At 39.6% G+C, this 19,249-nt stretch overlaps 2 protein-coding genes across 4 annotated transcripts; one reads left to right on the top strand and one right to left on the bottom strand.

Moving 5' to 3' along the window:
- Positions 1 to 377: 377 nt before the first annotated feature.
- Positions 378 to 13,827, bottom strand: cunh19orf25 (chromosome unknown C19orf25 homolog). 3 transcript variants are annotated; one of them, XM_062959511.1, is made up of 3 exons: positions 13,668 to 13,827; positions 4,177 to 4,341; positions 378 to 2,259 (listed from the first exon to the last, which is right to left on the bottom strand). In XM_062959511.1, exons 2-3 carry the CDS (start codon positions 4,313 to 4,315, stop codon positions 2,063 to 2,065), a joined length of 336 nt encoding a protein of 111 aa, XP_062815581.1. In that variant the 5' UTR covers positions 4,316 to 4,341; positions 13,668 to 13,827; the 3' UTR covers positions 378 to 2,062. The 3 variants fall into 3 exon arrangements, with proteins under 3 accessions (XP_062815581.1, XP_016854894.1, XP_003230815.2); XM_016999405.2 differs by lacking the exon at positions 13,668 to 13,827 and adding an exon at positions 7,287 to 7,912; XM_003230767.4 differs by lacking the exon at positions 13,668 to 13,827 and adding an exon at positions 7,301 to 7,902.
- A 1,611-nt stretch (positions 13,828 to 15,438) lies between these two features.
- On the top strand, positions 15,439 to 18,120 carry LOC134292979 (cytochrome b-c1 complex subunit 10). The gene is made up of 3 exons (XM_062958955.1): positions 15,439 to 15,624; positions 17,692 to 17,820; positions 18,012 to 18,120. Exons 1-2 carry the CDS (start codon positions 15,440 to 15,442, stop codon positions 17,810 to 17,812), a joined length of 306 nt encoding a protein of 101 aa, XP_062815025.1. The 5' UTR covers position 15,439; the 3' UTR covers positions 17,813 to 17,820; positions 18,012 to 18,120.
- The last annotated feature ends 1,129 nt before the right edge of the window (positions 18,121 to 19,249 follow it).

Here is a 19,249-nt window from a genome sequence, read left to right as displayed (position 1 = left end):
GCTCAGCCCTGTCTCAGGCTCTTGGAAGGAGGCCCCGCCCCCACCCCTAGCCCCGCCTTTTAGTCCTAAAAGGCCTCTCAGGAGAAGTATAGAGGCTCAGCCCTGTCTCATGCTCTTCGGAAGAGGCCCCGCCCCCACCCCTAGCCCCGCCTTTTAGTCCTAAAAGGCCTCTCAGGAGAAGTATAGAGGCTCAGCCCTGTCTCATGCTCTTCGGAAGAGGACCCGCCCCCACCCCTAGCCCCGCCTTTTAGTCCTAAAAGGCCTCTCAGGAGAAGTATAGAGGCTCAGCCCTGTCTCATGCTCTTCGGAAGAGGACCCGCCCCCACCCCTAGCCCCGCCCTTTAGTCCTAAAAGGAAGGATTCCACCCACAACCGAGCGTTGTCCAAAACCTGCTCTTTAATAAGGGTTTCCTTAAATTAAAACAACCAGCCTCCAGACATTCACCAAACCCACAGAGACCAAGCGGATCCGATCTTAGCGGCGTCCTTTACAACTCGCTTCCAGGCATCGGAGGAGCCTCTGCTTGAAAAACCGCTGGCCGTATTCCAGTCCAGTTAAGAGCCTCAGGGACGGCGGGGCCTCCTCCGGCCGGACGCCCACGTACACCGGGACGACCTTGGCTTCCTCTTGGTGGACGGCGTGGAGCAGGGTCAGCTCGGCCACCCGCCGGCACCAGCGGTCGCCCAAGGAGCGGGGGCTCAGGAGGAGGAGGGCCACCCGGCTGGAGCGGATGCCCTCGTCGGCCGAGGCGAGGACCGGCCTCCCGGCCACGGCGTCTTGGTGCTCCACGTATCCGCGGAAGCCGTGCTCCCGGAGGATCCCGGCCACGGCGGCGGCGATGTTCTCGTCCTCCGGGGAGTACCAGAGGGAGAAATCGTAACGGGGCGGAGGGAGAGAGGTCATTCCTGTCGACGGGACACTCTACCCACCCACCCAAATGGCTATACCCGTCTCCGTTTCCCACCTCTTGGCCCTCAGAGTCCAGTTCTCCGGAACGAAACACATACAATGACTGAACAAAGAATCCCGGACGAGCCCCCAGCCTAATGGGGTGTAGAGGTCATTGCAAAGCCTCCTGTCGACGGGACACTCTACCCACCCACCCAAATGGCTATACCTGTCTCCGTTTCCCACCTCTTGGCCCTCAGAGTCCAGTTCTCCGGAATGAAACACATACAATGACTGAAGAAAGCATCCCGGACGAGCCCCCAACCTAATGGGGTGTAGAAGTCATTGCAAAGCCTCCTGTCAATGGGACACTCTACCCACCCACCCAAATGGCTATACCCTTCTCCTTTCCCCACCTCAGAGTCCAGTTTTCTGGAACGAAACACATACAATGACTGAACAAAGAATCCCGGACGAGCCCCCAACCTAATGGGGTGTAGAGGTCATTGCAAAGCCTCCTGTCAATGGGACACTCTACCCACCCACCCAAATGGCTATACCCCTCTCCTTTCCCTACCTCAGAGTCCAGTTTTCTGGAACGAAACTCAGAGTCCAGTTTTCTGGAATGAAACACATACGATGACTGAAGAAAGAATCCCGGACGAGCCCCCATAACGGGGCGGAGGGAGAGAGGTCATTGCAAAGCCTCCCGTCGACGGGACACTCTACCCACCCACCCAAATGGCTATACCCGTCTCCTTTTCCCACCTCTTGGCCCTCAGAGTCCAGTTCTCCGGAACGAAACACATACGACGACTGAACGAAGAATCCCGGACGAGCCCCCACCCCCCAGTTCTACCCCGACTTATACAAAGCGCACGAGATCGGAAAGCAGACGGCGGAAGGGAGTGGCGGGACCTAGCGGCCTACGGTCGGCACACATTCACGGGACCTAAAACACAAGATGGCAGCGGCGTCGAGGAAGAAGAAGAAGCGGCGGCGGTGGCAGAGGCATGCTGGAATCGATCACGTTGCAGGCCGGCGAGTCTTTTTGTTTTTGTTGCAGAAAGGAAGAGGATGCTTCTGGGTTTTCGTGGCAAGGGGAGAGTCTTTGATTCCCCCTCCCCGGCCCCCTCCCCAGCCCCCCGCGAAAGGAAGAACGAGTCGTGTGCCTCACAAGGCCCTCTGCTTCATCTCCAGGATGCCTTGCTCCAAGGTGGCCCCGGCCAGTTTGAGCTCCTCGCACTTCTCCTTCAGGAGGCTGCAGGCCTTCTGCAGGCGGTGGTTCATCTCCACGTAGGACTGGGTCAGGCGGTAGAGGCGCTCCCGCTTGGCTTCGGGGTCCTCGTTTTTGACCGGAGTGGGCAGGTCTGTGGGGCAGAGAGAGAGAAGTGGTCACTTACTTACTCTCCAGAAGAGCGAGGGCACAACACACAGGGCTCATGCCTTTCATTTGGTCCTTTGAGTGCTATTTATTATTATTATTATTATTATTATTATGTTTACTAGCTCTGCCCGGCCATGCGTTGCCGTGGTGTAGTCTGGTGGTTAGGATCCCTTTGGTTAGGAAGCAGCCTGCCTGTGAAGCTGGGTAATGTTGTTTCAATTCCCGGGGGTCCTCTGCGCATGCGCAGTAAGCAATTTGGGTTTTTCTGTTACTTGGACTTTATTTTTCTGGGTTTTTTTAATTGAAGGACATATTTTGGGTGACTATGTCTTTTGTGACCAAATTTGGTGTGATTTGGTTCAGCGGTTTTGTTGTTTACTCCAGGGGAAAAACGCACATTACATTTATAAATATATATAGATTGCTGTGGTGTAGTCTGGTGTTTAGGATCCCTTTGGTTAGGAAGCAGCTTGGCTGTGAAGCTGCAAGGCTGTTCCACCATGGCAACGTATTTTAAAAGCGGCGTTAGGCTCCACGCACAGCTATGAGGTCCTCTGGGTAATGTAGTTGTTTCAATTCCCGGGGGTCCTCTGCGCATGCACAATAAGCAATTTGGGGTTTTCTGTTACTTGGACTTTATTTTTCTAGGTTTTTTTAATTGAAGGACATATTTTGGATGACTATGTCTTTTGTGACCAAATTTGGTGTGATTTGGTTCAGCGGTTTTGTTGTTTACTCCAGGGGAAAAATGCACATTACATTTATAAATATATATAGATTGCTGTGGTGTAGTCTGGTGTTTAGGATCCCTTTGGTTAGGAAGCAGCCTGGCTGTGAAGCTACAAGGCTGTTCCACCATGGCAACGTATTTTAAAAGTGGCGTTAGGCTCCACGCACAGCTATGAGGTCCTCTGGGTAATGTAGTTGTTTCAATTCCCGGGGGGCCTCTGCGCATGCGCAATAAGCAATTTGGGGTTTTCTGTTACTTGGACTTTATTTTTCTAGGTTTTTTTAATTGAAGGACATATTTTGGATGACTATGTCTTTTGTGACCAAATTTGGTGTGATTTGGTTCAGCAGTTTTGTTGTTTACTCCATGGGAAAAATGCACATTACATTTATAAATATACTAGCTGTGCCCAGCCATGTGTTGCTGTGGTTAGGACTTTATTTTTCTTTTCTTTTTGTTGTATGAACGTAGAGGCGTGGATGAGAGGTTGTGCTTTCAATTTTCGAGGTTGTGGGGCATTTAGTTTAGTTGTTTTGTCCGGTGCCGTGATTCCATTACTCTTTTATATATAAATACTAGCTGTGCCCGGCCACGCGTTGCTGTGGCGAAGTATGGTGGTATGGGAAATAAAGTATTGAGGTATTGGTGGTAGTTAAGGTAAAGGGTAAAGGTTTTCCCCTGACGGAGCTTAGCCTTCTAACTGGCAGCAATTGGATAAAAACAATTATTCCTCTCCCTCTAATTAGGACTTTATTTTTCTTTTCTTTTTGTTGTATGAATGTAGAGGCATGGATGAGGGGTTGTGCTGCCAAGTTTAGTGTTTCTGGGATGTGTAGTTTTGTTGTTATGTCCTAGGCCGAAATTTCATTACCCTTTTATATATATAGATAGATATAAACATAAATACATAGGGCTTGCAAATATTGCTGGAGAGAAATGCACATATATAGAGAGAAATTTACCGGAATCGATAACAGCTTCAAATGACATAAAACAACAGTTGCGAGAATTAACGAAAAACACAAAAAATATTTTAAAATAATATAATATATAAATAATAATAATTATTATTATTTAAAAAGAATAAAATGCAGCTATCGTTACTAATTAAAAGGGCTATATTATATAGCCATGGTATTATATTATCATAAGAGAAGGAAGGAAAGGAACCTTCTGTGCTGGGTTCGGCCAGCAAGACAAAGACGGGGTCGTTGGGCTGGGCGCGCTGGACGTCCTCAAGGACCTGCTCGGCACTGGGGGGCTCCGGCCGGGTGGGCAGCACCACCCGCTTCTTGGCCTTGGAGGTCATGGCTTGGAAACAGGTGCCGATGGGCACTGGATGGAAGGAGAGGCAGAGAGAGAGATCCAAGACATTATGGACATTATGTAGAAAAGGACTGGGGAGGCGGACCGAGAACAGTCTTATCCAATGTCATAATATAGGAATTACAGACATAAATCAATGCAAGGAATCAAGACTCATTGTAAGGATGGATTCAGATTCCCCCACAAGAATTAATATTAGCCAGGGACACAAATCAACCCAAAGACGAGCCTAAAACAGTTCAAAACAAACCCACAAAGCAATGTAGAAAAGGACTGGGGAGGCGGACCGAGAACAGTCCTTTCCAATGTCATAATATAGGAATTACAAATACATATATATAAGGTAATCAATGCAAGGAATCAAGTCTCATTGTAAGGATGGATTCAGATTCCCCCACAAGAATTAATATTAACCAGGGACAAAAATAAACTCTAAAACAGTTCAAAACAAACCCGCAAAGCCATGTAGAAAAGGACTGGGGAGGCGGACCGAGAACAGTCCTTTCCAATGTCATAATATAGGAATTACAGGCATAAATAAATATCTATAAGGAAATCAATGCAAAGAATCATTGCATTATGTTTCTTAGTTTTAGTTTCTTATATAGCAAAGGGTTGGACTAGATGGCCTTTGTGGTCCCAGATCCAAGACATTCTGGCCTCCTAGTTTCTAATATATCAATGGGTTGGACTAGATGGCCTTTGTGGTCCCAGATCCAAGACATTCTGGCCTCCTAGTTTCTAATATAGCAATGGGTTGGACTAGATGGGCTTTGTGGTCCCAGATCCAAGACATTATGGCCTCCTAGTTTCTAATATAGCAATGGGTTGGACTAGATGGCCTTTGTGGTCCCAGATCCAAGACATTCTGGCCTCCTAGTTTCTAATATAGCAATGGGTTGGACTAGATGGGCTTTGTGGTCCCAGATCCAAGACATTCTGGCCTTCTAGTTTCTAATATAGCAATGGGTTGGACTAGATGGCCTTTGTGGTCCCAGATCCAAGACATTCTGGCCTTCTAGTTTCTAATATAGCAATGGGTTGGACTAGATGGCCTTTGTGGTCCCAGATCCAAGACATTCTGGCCTTCTAGTTTCTAATATAGCAATGGGTTGGACTAGATGGCCTTTGTGGTCCCAGATCCAAGACATTCTGGCCTCCTAGTTTCTAATATAGCAATGGGTTGGACTAGATGGCCTTTGTGGTCCCAGATCCAAGACATTCTGGCCTTCTAGTTTCTAATATAGCAATGGGTTGGACTAGATGGCCTTTGTGGTCCCAGATCCAAGACATTCTGGCCTTCTAGTTTCTAATATAGCAATGGGTTGGACTAGATGGCCTTTGTGGTCCCAGATCCAAGACATTATGGCCTCCTAGTTTCTAATATAGCAATGGGTTGGACTAGATGGGCTTTGTGGTCCCAGATCCAAGACATTCTGGCCTTCTAGTTTCTAATATAGCAATGGGTTGGACTAGATGGGCTTTGTGGTCCCAGATCCAAGACATTATGGCCTCCTAGTTTCTAATATAGCAATGGGTTGGACTAGATGGGCTTTGTGGTCCCAGATCCAAGACATTCTGGCCTCCTAGTTTCTAATATAGCAATGGGTTGGACTAGATGGCCTTTGTGGTCCCAGATCCAAGACATTATGGCCTCCTAGTTTCTAATATAGCAATGGGTTGGACTAGATGGGCTTTGTGGTCCCAGATCCAAGACATTCTGGCCTCCTAGTTTCTAATATAGCAATGGGTTGGACTAGATGGCCTTTGTGGTCCCAGATCCAAGACATTCTGGCCTCCTAGTTTCTAATATAGGAATGGGTTGGACTAGATGGCCTTTGTGGTCCCAGATCCAAGACATTCTGGCCTTCTAGTTTCTAATATAGGAATGGGTTGGACTAGATGGCCTTTGTGGTCCCAGATCCAAGACATTATGGCCTCCTAGTTTCTAATATAGGAATGGGTTGGACTAGATGGCCTTTGTGGTCCCAGATCCAAGACATTATGGCCTCCTAGTTTCTAATATAGCAATGGGTTGGACTAGATGGCCTTTGTGGTCCCAGATCCAAGACATTATGGCCTCCTAGTTTCTAATATAGGAATGGGTTGGACTAGATGGCCTTTGTGGTCCCAGATCCAAGACATTATGGCTTTCTAGTTTCTAATATAGGAATGGGTTGGACTAGATGGCCTTTGTGGTCCCAGATCCAAGACATTATGGCCTTCTAGTTTCTAATATAGCAATGGGTTGGACTAGATGGCCTTTGTGGTCCCAGATCCAAGACATTATGGCTTTCTAGTTTCTAATATAGGAATGGGTTGGACTAGATGGCTTTGTGGTCCCAGATCCAAGACATTATGGCCTCCTAGTTTCTAATATGGTTCCTACTGGAACTACGATATTATGTTCTTCTACTTTCTAATATAGCAATGGGTTGGACTGGATGGCCTTTGGGGTCCCTTCCAGATCCAAAATGGACTAGATGGCCTTTGGGGGCCCCTTTCCAACCCCAAATAATTAATATAAGAATTAATATTAGCCAGGGACACAAATCAACCCTAAAACCATTCAAAACAAATCCACAAAGCAATGTAGAAAAGGACTGGGGAGGCGGACCGAGAACAGTCCTTTCCAATGTCATAATATAGGAATTACAAATACATATATAGAAGGAAATCCATGCAAGGAATCAAGTCTCATTGTAAGGATGGATTCAGATTCCCCCACAAGAATTAATATTAGCCAAGGACACAAATCAACCCTAAAACCATTCAAAACAAATCCACAAAGCCATGTAGAAAAGGACTGTGGAGGCGGACCGAGAACAGTCCTTTCCAATGTCATAATATAGGAATTACAAATACATATATAGAAGGAAATCCATGCAAGGAATCAAGTCTCATTGTAAGGATGGATTCAGATTCAGACCCTAAAAGGGATATTTCCCCCTCACCCTTGAAAAAATACCTCTTCGGACATCCATGGCTGCGGCTTCGGTGTGTTCGCTCCTACACGCGTGTGCTTGTGAAAGAGAAAAAGAGAGGCTCTGTGTGTGTGTGTGTGTGTGTATCTCAAATCCGTCCCCGGAGCTGTCACAAATCCTCAGGACCGGAAAATGGCCATCCTTGTTCTCGTCCGCATCCCAGGGATGGAGAGGAGGAGGGATTGCGGAGCGCCGGGGAGGGACTCAGGCCTTTGGATCCAAACCAAGTGGAAGGGGAGGGGGGGGGGGAACCATACATACATACATACACACACACACACAATTTTGTCAGGGAACTTTCCATGCAATGTTTTGTTGTGCCAGCTGTCAGCTCTAGTTTGTAGTGCGGTTTTCTTGTACTGATTCTGCTCTAGTTTGTAGTGCGGTTTTCTTGTACTGATTCTGCTCTAGTTTGTAGTGCGGTTTTCTTGTACTGATTCTGCTCTAGTTTGTAGTGCGGTTTTCTTGTACTGGTTTTTTGTCTGCTGTGCTTTGAGGAGTTTCTGATTTTTGACTTATCATTATTATTATAGGGGAAGGGGAAGGGTCTTGGGCCTTTGGATCCGGACCAAATAGAAGTGGAGGGGGGGAACCATACATACATATACATACATATATCATATATATATATATATATATATACACACACACACACACACACACACACACAGATATCTATCTCAAGTGGAAGCAGGAAGGATACATTATTATTATTATTATTATTATTATTATTATTATTGTGGAAGGGGAAGGGACTTGGGCCTTTGGATCCGGACCAAGTGGAAGGGGAGGAGGGGAACCATTCATACATATACATACATATATCATATATTTATTTATTTTATCTATTTAATACATTTATATGCCGCCCTTCTCACCCCGAAGGGGACTCAGAGCGGCTTACAAATTAAATTTACATACAATATTATATTATTAGCATAGCACAATACTGGCAATAAATTACTCTATTGTGCTGTATCAATATATTGTAATATTATTAGTAATATTACATGTAAAATGTAATATATAATTAATATTATGAATATTATATGTATATACAATATGTTATAATTATTATATATTATTGTAAATTATACTGTGTATATACACACACACACACACACACATAGATATCTATCTAAAGTGGAAGCAGGAGGGATATTTTATTATTATTATTATTATTATTATTATTATTATTATTATTATTATTATTATTATTATTATTATAGTGGAAGGGGGAGGGACGGGCCTTTGGATCCGGACCAAGTGGAAGGGGAGGGGGGGGAACCATACATACATATACATACACACACACACAATTTTGTCAAGGAACTTTCCATGCAATGTTTTGTTGTGCCGGTTGTCAGCTCTAGTTTGTAGTGCGGTTTTCTTGTACTGGTTTTTTTGTCTGCTGTGCTTTGAGGGGTTTCTGATTTTTGACTTATTATTATTATTATTATTATTATAGTGGAAGGGGAAGGGACTCGGGCCTTTGGATCCAGACCAAGTGGAAGGGGAGGGGGGGGAACCATACATACATATACATACATACATACATATATCATGAACACACACATACAGATATCTATCTCAAGTGGAAGTGGGAGGGAATGGGTGCACACTGTGTATATGTATATGTGTGTATATATGTGTATGGATATAACCGCCTTGAATCCTTCAGAAGATGGAGTCGGATATAAATAAATAAATAATTATTATAATATTATTATTATTATTATTATTATTATTATTATTATTATTATTATTATTATTATTATATACAGCAAACAAGACAGATATGCTGGATTTCGTACCATAAAATCACAAGTCGAACACTTCCCAAGTGTCTAGGGCTGTGTGATGTATTTTTGGATGATGTGCGCAGATCCCAGTCGGGTGGCCTTTTGCAGTTGGCAGGTCGTAATTTATTATTAATAATAAATATAATAATAATATATTATTATTATTTTATTATGACACAGCAAACAAGATAGACATGCTGGATTTCATATCACAAAATCACAAGTCGAACACTTCTCAAGTGACTAGGACTGTGTGATGTATTTTCGGATGATGTGCGCAGATCCCAGTCGGGTGGCCTTTTGCAGTTGGCAGATCGTAATTTATTATTAATAATAAATATAATAATAATATATTATTATTATTTTATTATGACACAGCAAACAAGATAGACATGCTGGATTTCATATCACAAAATCACAAGTCGAACACTTCTCAAGTGACTAGGACTGTGTGATGTATTTTCGGATGATGTGCGCAGATCCCAGTCGGGTGGCCTTTTGCAGTTGGCAGATCGTAATTTATTATTAATAATAAATATAATAATAATATATTATTTTTATTATTTTATTATGACACAGCAAACAAGATAGACATGCTGGATTTCATAGCACAAAATCACAAGTCGAACACTTCTCAAGTGACTAGGACTGTGTGATGTATTTTCGGATGATGTGCGCAGATCCCAGCAGGGTGGCCTTTTGCAGCTGGCAGACCTCGTAAATATGGTAAATATGCATGAGATATATATGTGTGTATGTGTGTGTGTATATATATACAGTAGAGTCTCACTTATCCAACACTCGCTTATCCAACGTTCTGGATTATCCAACGCATTTTTGTAGTCAATGCTTTCAATATATCGTGATATTTTGGTGCTAAATTTGTAAATACAGTCATTACTATATAGCATTACTGTGTACTGAACTACTTTTTCTGACAAATTTGTTGTCTAACATGATGTTTTGGTGCTTAATTTGTAAAATCATAACTTAATTTGATGTTTAATAGGGTTATCCTTAATTCCTCATTATCCAACATATTCGCTTATCCAACGTTCTGCCAGCCCGTTTATGTTGGATAAGTGAGACTCTACTGTATGTATATGTGTATAATATATATGTGAGTGTGTGTGTGGTGTCCCTCCCTCTTATACTTGGTAGATATGCTTATGAGATATATATATATATATGTTTGTGTGTGCGTGTGTGTGTATATATATATATACATATATATATAAAGATAGATTTATATTGATGTAAATGGTGCCCCCCCCCTTCTGCTTGGAGAGGTTTCCAGAACCTTCACTGCCGGCTCTGCAGCCCCCCCCCCCCCTCCTTCCTCCGGCACATGCAGAGGCCACCCTTCTTCTGCAGATACCGCACCCAGACAAAGCAAAAATATTAAATAAAAATGAGGGGGGCTTTCTATCAATCCATGGGGCAAATCTCCCCTTTTCTCCCTAGGATTGATCTTCAAAGACACCCCCCTCACACCTTAATTTTCTGATGGAGCTCCATCCAGCTGCAAGACTCCTCCTCTCCCCTTTAAGAGGGAGAGCCAGAGAATAAAATAATAATAATAAGAAGAAAAATATAATGATGTTCTGAAATAATAATATCAAAAAATAATATCTAATATTAACAATATTAACAATATGAAAATATTGTAGATGTATATAAAACAGGTCAATTGCAGACAGGAAACAATCAGGGCCAGCTAACACCTCCCAACCAACGATTCCCCCCCCCCCCCAGGCAGGAGTCAGCCAGGCTCCGAAGCTACAAGGCAGCAAACAATCAGGGAAAGCTAACACCTCCCGACAAAGGATTCCTCCCAGGCAGGAGTCAACAAGGCTCCGAAGCTACAAGGCAGGAAACAATCAGGGCCGGCTAACACCTCCCGACAAAGGATTCCTCCCAGGCAGGAGTCAACAAGGCTCCGAAGCTGCAAGGCAGGAAACAATCAGGGCCAGCTGACACCTCCCGACAAAGGATTCCTCCCAGGCAGGAGTCAACAAGGCTCCGAAGCTACAAGGCAGGAAACAATCAGGGCCGGCTAACACCTCCCAACAAAGGATCCCCCCCAGGCAGCAGTCAACCAGGCTCTGAAGCTACGACAGGGAACAATCAGGGCCAGCTAACAGCTCCCAACCAAGGATTACCCCCAGGCAGGATTCAGCCAGGCTCCGAAGCTACAAGGCAGGAAACAACCAGGGCCAGCTGACACATCCCGACAAAGGATTCCCCCCAGGCGGGAGTCAGCCAGGCTCCGAAGCGACAAGGCAGGAAACAACCAGGGCTAGCTAACACCTCCCGACAAAGGATTTCCCCAGGCAGGAGTCAGCCAGGCTCCGAAGCTACAAGGCACCAAACAATCAATCGTAATTATATATACATTTTAAGGTTTTCATAATATGTTTTAACAATGTTTTTAATGGATCTGTTTATATTGTTTTGTTTTTATGATTGCATTTTGGGCATTCGATTTTGCCAATTTTTGTAAGCTGCCCTGAGTCCCCTCGGGTGAGAAGGGTGGGGTATAAATGTTGTAAATAAATAAATAATAAATAAATAAATCAGGGCCAGCTAACACCTCCCGATAAAGGATTCCCCCCAGGCAGGCGTCAGCCAGGCTCTGAAGCTACAAGGCAGGAAACAATCAGGGCCAGCTAACACCTCCAAACAAAGGATTTCCCCAGGCAGGAGTCAGCCAGGCTCCGAAGCTACATGGAAGGAAACAATCAGGGCCAGCTAACACCTCCAAACAAAAGGATTTCCCCCAGGCAGGAGTCAGCCAGGCTCCGAAGTTACATGGAAGGAAACAATCAGGGCCAGCTAGCACCTCCAAACCAAGGATTCCTCCCAGGCAGGAGTCAGCCAGGCTCCCAAAGCTACAAGGCAGGAAACAATCAGGGCCAGCTAACACCTCCAAACAAAGGATTTCCCCCAGGCAGGAGTCAGCCTTAATATCAAATAAACAATATTAAATAAAATAATAATAATATGAAACTATAATAGTAAATACAAACTAAAATAATAATATAGGAAATAATATCAAATAAATAATGTTAAATAAAATAATAGTAATAATATGAAAAAATATAATACTATGGTGAAATAATCGCACCAAAGAATAAATATAATGCTATGGTGAAATAATCGTATCAAAGAACAATATCAAATAAATAATAATATGAAAATATAATTGTAAATACAAGCTAAAATGATAATACAGGAAAATAATATCAAATTAATGTTAAATAAAATAATAATAATATGAAATATATACTATGCTGAAAAAATCGTTTTGAAAAATAATATCAAGTAAATCATAATAATATGAAAATACAATAGTAAGTATGAGATAAAATAATAATTATATAGGAATGTTAATGTTAAATAAAATAATAATAATATGAAAAATATACTTTGCTGAAATAGTCGTATCAAAGAATAATATCAAATAAATAAATTAATATTAAAGTATAATAGGTCATACAAACTAAAATAATAATACAGGAAAATATATCAAATAAATAATGTTAAATAAAATAATAATAATATGAAAGTATAATAGGTCAAACAAACTGAAATAATAATACAGGAAAATAATATCAAATAAATAATATTAAATAAAATAATAATAATATGAAAGTATAATAGGTCAAACAAACTGAAATAATAATACAGGAAAATAATATCAAATAAATAATGTTAAATAAAATAATAATAATATGAAAGTATAAAAGGTCATACAAGCTAAAATAATAATAAAGGAAAATAATATCAAATAAATAATGTTAAATAAAAATAATAATAATATGAAAAATATACTATGCTAAAATAGCCATATCAAAGAATAAATATAATACTATGCTGAAATAATCATATTGAAAAATAATATCAAATAAATAATAATAATAACATGAAAGTATAATAGGTCATACAAACTGAAATAATAATACAGGAAAATGACATCAAATAAATAATGTTAAATATAATAATATTAATAATAATAATAATATGAAAGTATAATAGGTCATACAAACTGAAATAATAATACAGGAAAATAATATCAAATAAATAATGTTAAATAAAATAATAATAATATGGAAAAAAATGTTATTAAATACATGAGTAATGTGACAAAATATAATGCAATGCCAAAATATGATCAAAAAATTATATAAATAATATTAAATATAATAATAGGTTGAAATAATCATATCAAAGGAAGAAATAAATAAATACTAAATAAATAAATAATAATACAGGAAAATAATAATAAATACTATTAATCTTCCTCCTCATCAAATGCAATGACTTCTTCCCTGGCTTTCTCTCTTAAAGGGGAGGATTCAATTCAATGGGCCTCTCCTTTAAAACCAGGCCTCTCTTCTATGAGGTTCCCCTCAAAATACATTGAATTCAATGGGCCTTCCCTTTAAAAGCAGGCCTCTCTCCCTCCCCATTGAATACAATGCCTTGTTCCCTAGGGCTCCCTCTTAAAGGGGAGGATTCAATTCAATGGGCTTTATTTGCCCCTCACCTTCTCTTCCTCCTCCTCCTCCTCCTCCTGGCAGCCTGCTCTTGGCCACGCCCACCGACTTGGGCCACGCCCACCGCTTCTGCTTTTAGACTTGACGCGGCTCGCTTCTGGCGCATGCGCTCTGAAAGCAGGGAGCGAGGAAACCCAGGGAGAGGAACCATAAGAATTGCGCATGCGCGCTAAACCCATGGAAACGAACCATACAGAATGTGCTAGTCTGTGCGCATGCGCTCCAAACACGCGGCGATGAGCCGTACTGAATGTCAGTCTGTGCGCATGCGCTCCAAACACAGGCAGATGAGGGATACTGAATGTGCTAGTTTGTGCGCATGCGCTCTAAACACAGGGCGATGAGCCCTACTGAATGTTAGTCTGTGCGCATGCGCTCCAAACACAGGGCGATGAGCCGTACTGAATGTCAGTCTGTGCGCATGCGCTCCAAACACAGGCAGATGAGGGATACTGAATGTGCTAGTTTGTGCGCATGTGCTCCAAACCCAGGGCGATGAGCCCTACTGAATGTTAGTCTGTGCGCATGCGCTCCAAACACAGGCAGATGAGGGATACTGAATGTGCTAGTTTGTGCGCATGCGCTCTAAACACAGGGCGATGAGCCCTACTGAATGTTAGTCTGTGCGCATGCGCTCCAAACACAGGAAGATGAGCGATACTGAATGTGCTAGTCTATGCGCATGCGCCATAAACAGCGATGGGCCCATACTGCTGTAATAACATGTTTACAGTTGTATGTATTTTATTTAGATATATATATATTTATATATTTATAAGGCATTCAATTTTGCCATTTATTACATTGAAAAACGCTTTGAGAAAAGCGGTATAGAAATGTAGTTAATAATAATAATAATAATACTGAATGTGCTAGTCTGTGCGCATGCGCTCTTTAGGCATGGAGCGAGTAAACTCAAGCCATAATGAATGTACTAGTCTATGCGCATGCGTAGTAAACCCAGGGAGATGAGCCGTACAGAATGTGCTAGTCTGTGCGCATGCGCTGTTTGGGCAGGGAGCGAGTAAATTCAAGCCATAATGGACGTACTAGTCTGTGCGCATGCGTAGTAAACCCAGGGAGATGAGCCGTACAGAATGTGCTAGTCTGTGCGCATGCGCTCTTTAGACAGGGAGCGAGTAAACTCAAGCCATAATGAATGTACTAGTCTATGCGCATGCGTAGTAAACCCAGGGAGATGAGCCGTACAGAATGTGCTAGTCTGTGCGCATGCGCTGTTTGGGCAGGGAGCGAGTAAATTCAAGCCATAATGGACGTACTAGTCTGTGCGCATGCGTAGTAAACCCAGGGAGATGAGCCGTACAGAATGTGCTAGTCTGTGCGCATGCGCTCTTTAGACAGGGAGCGAGTAAACTCAAGCCATAATGAATGTACTAGTCTATGCGCATGCGTAGTAAACCCAGGGAGATGAGCCGTACAGAATGTGCTAGTCTGTGCGCATGCGCTCTTTAGGCAGAGAGCGAGTAAACTCAAGCCATAATGAATGTACTAGCCTATGCGCATGCGTACTAAACCCAGGGAGATGGGATGTACTGAATGTGCTAGTCTGTGCGCATGCGCCCTTCAGGCAGGGAGCGAGTAAACTCAGAAAGGCCATAATGAATGCGCTAGACTATGCGCATGCGCTCTGAAGGCAGAGAGCGAGGAAACCCAGGGAGATAGAACATACGGAATGCGCTAGTCTGTGCGCATGCGCTCTTTAGGCAGGGCTTGAGGAAACGTTGAAGGCTAGTCTATGCGCATGCGCTCTAGAGAACAAGCCTATGAGACGCTAAGGCCTCGCGCATGCGTACTGCACTGGGCGGGGAACGAAGTAGCGGGAGGATCCCAGCGCATGCGCAGAAGGAAGGTGACTTTCAGAGCGGAGGCTGACAGGATGCTCACGAAATACCTCGGTCCGCGCTACGGCCAGCTCTTACGTAATTGGTGAGTAGGGGGCGTGGCTTGGAGTTGGCTCCTCCCACTACTAATTACCCTTGTATTGGGGGGATACATTTGGGGTGACTGCGCTTCTCAGAATCCTCGTTGCCAGCCATGAAGAGAGTGGTTAGTCTCTCGCCTCAGAAAAGAACTTCCGCCCTGCCAAGTAGGGAATGCTGGGAGTCGTAGTTTTTGAAACAGGAAGCTGTCCATGCAGAGAGGAGGATTCTGGGAGTTGTAGTCTTAAACAGGAGGGGAGAGGAGAGCAGAGCACCATGGAAGGCACTTTGGGGCCCAGTCCTGTCATAATATAGAAAGATAATATCAAATCTAATAATAATAATAATAAAGAAAATAATATTAAATAAATAATAAAAATTAGAAATATATATATAATAAATAATATTTAATAATATAGAAATATAATATTAAATAAATTAATAATAATATAGAAAATAATATGTACAGTAGAGTCTCACTTATCCAACATAAACGGGCCGGCAGAACGTTGGATAAGCGAATATGTTGGATAATAAGGAGAGATTAAGAAAAAGCCTATTAAACATCAAAATAGGTTATGATTTTACAAATTAAGCACCAAAACATCATGTTATACAACAAATTTGACAGAAAAAGTAGTTCAATACGCAGTAATGCTATGTAGTAATTACTTTATTTACAAAATTAGCACCAAAATATCACGTTATATTGAAAACATTGACTACAAAAATGCGTTGGATAATCCAGAACGTTGGATAAGCGAGTGTTGGATAAGTGAGACTCTACTGTAATAATAAAAAAGTAGAAAATAATATGTAATAAATAATATTAAATAATAATATAGAAAGATAATATTAAATAAATTTATAATAATAATATAGAAAAGAATACGTATTAAATAATAAAAAGTAGAAAATAATATGTAATAAATAATATTAAACAATAATATAGAAAAATAATATTAAATTAATAATGATTATTTATTTATTTATTTATTTGCTACATTTATATCCCGCCCTTCTCACCCCGAAGGGGACTCAGAGCGGCTTACAAATTAAATTTACATACAATATTATATGATTACCATAGTACAATACTGGTAATTAATTACTATATTGTACTGTATCAATATATTGTAATATTATTAGTAATATTACATGTAAAATATAATATATAATTAATATTATTATATTAGTATTATATCGTATTACAATATAAAATTATGAATATTATATGTATATACAATATGTTATAATTATTATGTATTATTGTAAATTATATTGTGTGTATATATATACACACACACACACATATATAATAACAGTAATATGGGAAAGTAATGTTCAACAAATAATATCAAATAAATAATAATATAGAAAATAAATAATAATATAGAAAAAGAATTAAATAAATAATAAAAGTAGAAAATAATATATAATAAATATTTAATAATATAGAAAAATAATATTAAATTATTAATAATATAGGAAAATAATATTCAATAAATAATATCAAATAAATAATAATATAGAAAAATAATATTAAATAATAAAAAGTAGAAAATAATATATAATAAATAATATTTAATAATAATAATAATAATAATAATAATAATAATAATAATAATAATAATAATATAGATTTATTTATATATTTATTTACATCATTTTTACCCTGCCCTTCTCACCCGGAGCGACTCAGGGCGGCTTACAACAGTCAGCAAATTACATTGCCCAAAATACATTCAATAAAACAACAACATATTAATAAACAATAAAACAGTACCACATCAATTAAAACTCTAATTAGACTCTATAAAACCATGAATTTTAACATTTAAAATGCATGTATAGTTAAATTCATCCACTAACACCTTCATGTGCACCTTGATTCACGTCATAGATATATAAAATGATATAAAATAAATTAATAATAATAATGATATAGGAAAATAATGTTCAATAAACAATATCAAATTCATAATGATAATATAGAATAATAATATTAAATAAATACTGTAATATTAAACAAATAACAATAGCATTGTGTTGCTGTTTTGTTTTTTTTCCTTAGGATCCCCACGGCGGTCACATGGGGGTCGGTGGGAGCCGTGGGGCTGGTTTGGGCTACCGATTGGCGGCTGATCCTCGACTACGTCCCATGGATTAATGGCAAGTTTAAGAAAGACGACTGAGCTGAAGGGTAAGTTATACCATGGATTTATTACAGAGCATTATATATATTTGCATGCTTATGTATAATGTAATATCTGTCTATCTGTATGTGTGTATATGGCTGAGTTGGGCAATGCCGGGTACCCAAGCTAGTATACAATATATATAATATATATTTCTTTATGATTTCCCCCCTCTTTATTTTTTCTTTCCTTTTAGGCTCCTTTGTTGCGATGTTCTCCAATGCCATCAGCAAGGAGGCTGCCATCCGTTCAAAAGGCATTCTATGCTACTGTGAAACCAATAAAAGACTCTTTTTCTTGTTGTATTTAGACGACTTGGGCTTGTTGTTCTTACTGTCGTTATTATTATGGAAGTGAACATTAAGAATTCTCTAGGAAATGAATTCTAAGAGCTGCGGAGTAAGCTTAAACTCTATTAGTAATATAATACTAATACAATATAATAATATTATATATAAATATATAATATTTATTTATTAGTGACATTTATATCCCGCCCTTCTCACCCCGAAGTCATATGTATATACAATATATTATATTATTCGTATAGCACAATATAAGCATTATTACTATATTGTACTATAACACTATATTGTAATATAATAATAGTTTATTATTGTTATTATTATTATTATATTGTATTATATTATGATATTAATATTATATACATATATATTATTAGTATATTATAATATGATTATTATATATTATTATTAATATTACTAATAATATTACTGTATAGTAGTATAGTTTAGTATAATAATATATAATGCTAATATTGTGCTGTGCTAATAATATAATATATTGTATGTATATTTAATTTGTAAGCGGGATATAAATGTAGTAAATATATAGATATTATTATTATATTTATTCATAATATATTATTGTAATATATGTATGTGTATATATATGTAGTATTAGATGGTACTTAAACCCTATTATTATAATATCGTAATAGGGATTAATAATAGGTAATAATAGGTAATTTGTGCATTCAGACGGCTCTGAGCTGCAAGCTGATTTGAAGAGACAGTATTTAAATCCAGTAATAAGAATAATAGTAATGTTAAATATTTATTTATTTATTGGCTACATTTATATCCTGCCCTTCTCGTCCCAAAGGGGACTCAGAGCGGCTTACAAATAATATGTACAGACAATATATTATATTATTAACATAGTAAAATATTAGCATTAGATATTACTGTATTGTAATATACCAATATACTGTAATATATAATATATAATAAATATTATATCATAGTATTATTAACATTATATTGTATTACATTGCAACATTATTATCAGTATTATGTGTATACACAATATATTATTAGCATAGCACAATATTAGCATTACATATCACTATATTGTACTATACCACTGTACTGTAATATTAATAATATTACATGTATATATAATATATAATTA

Source organism: Anolis carolinensis, unplaced genomic scaffold (assembly GCF_035594765.1).
Source record: "Anolis carolinensis isolate JA03-04 unplaced genomic scaffold, rAnoCar3.1.pri scaffold_7, whole genome shotgun sequence".
Taxonomy (NCBI): Eukaryota; Metazoa; Chordata; class Lepidosauria; order Squamata; family Dactyloidae; genus Anolis; species Anolis carolinensis.
The sequence above is the reverse complement of the archived record's forward strand: the minus strand, read 5'-3'. Positions and strand labels throughout refer to the sequence as shown.

Bases quoted from the DNA above. Each gene is read 5' to 3' on its own strand.
- cunh19orf25 (XM_003230767.4), bottom strand. The intron at 2,260-4,176 runs GTTCCTTTCCTT...TCTGCCCCACAG, and splicing joins GGCCGAACCCAGCACAGAAG to ACCTGCCCACTCCGGTCAAA.
- LOC134292979 (XM_062958955.1), top strand. From the start codon at position 15,440: ATGCGCTCTAGAGAACAAGCCTATGAGACGCTAAGGCCTCGCGCATGC. The intron at 15,625-17,691 runs GTGAGTAGGGGG...TTTTTTCCTTAG, and splicing joins GGCCAGCTCTTACGTAATTG to GATCCCCACGGCGGTCACAT.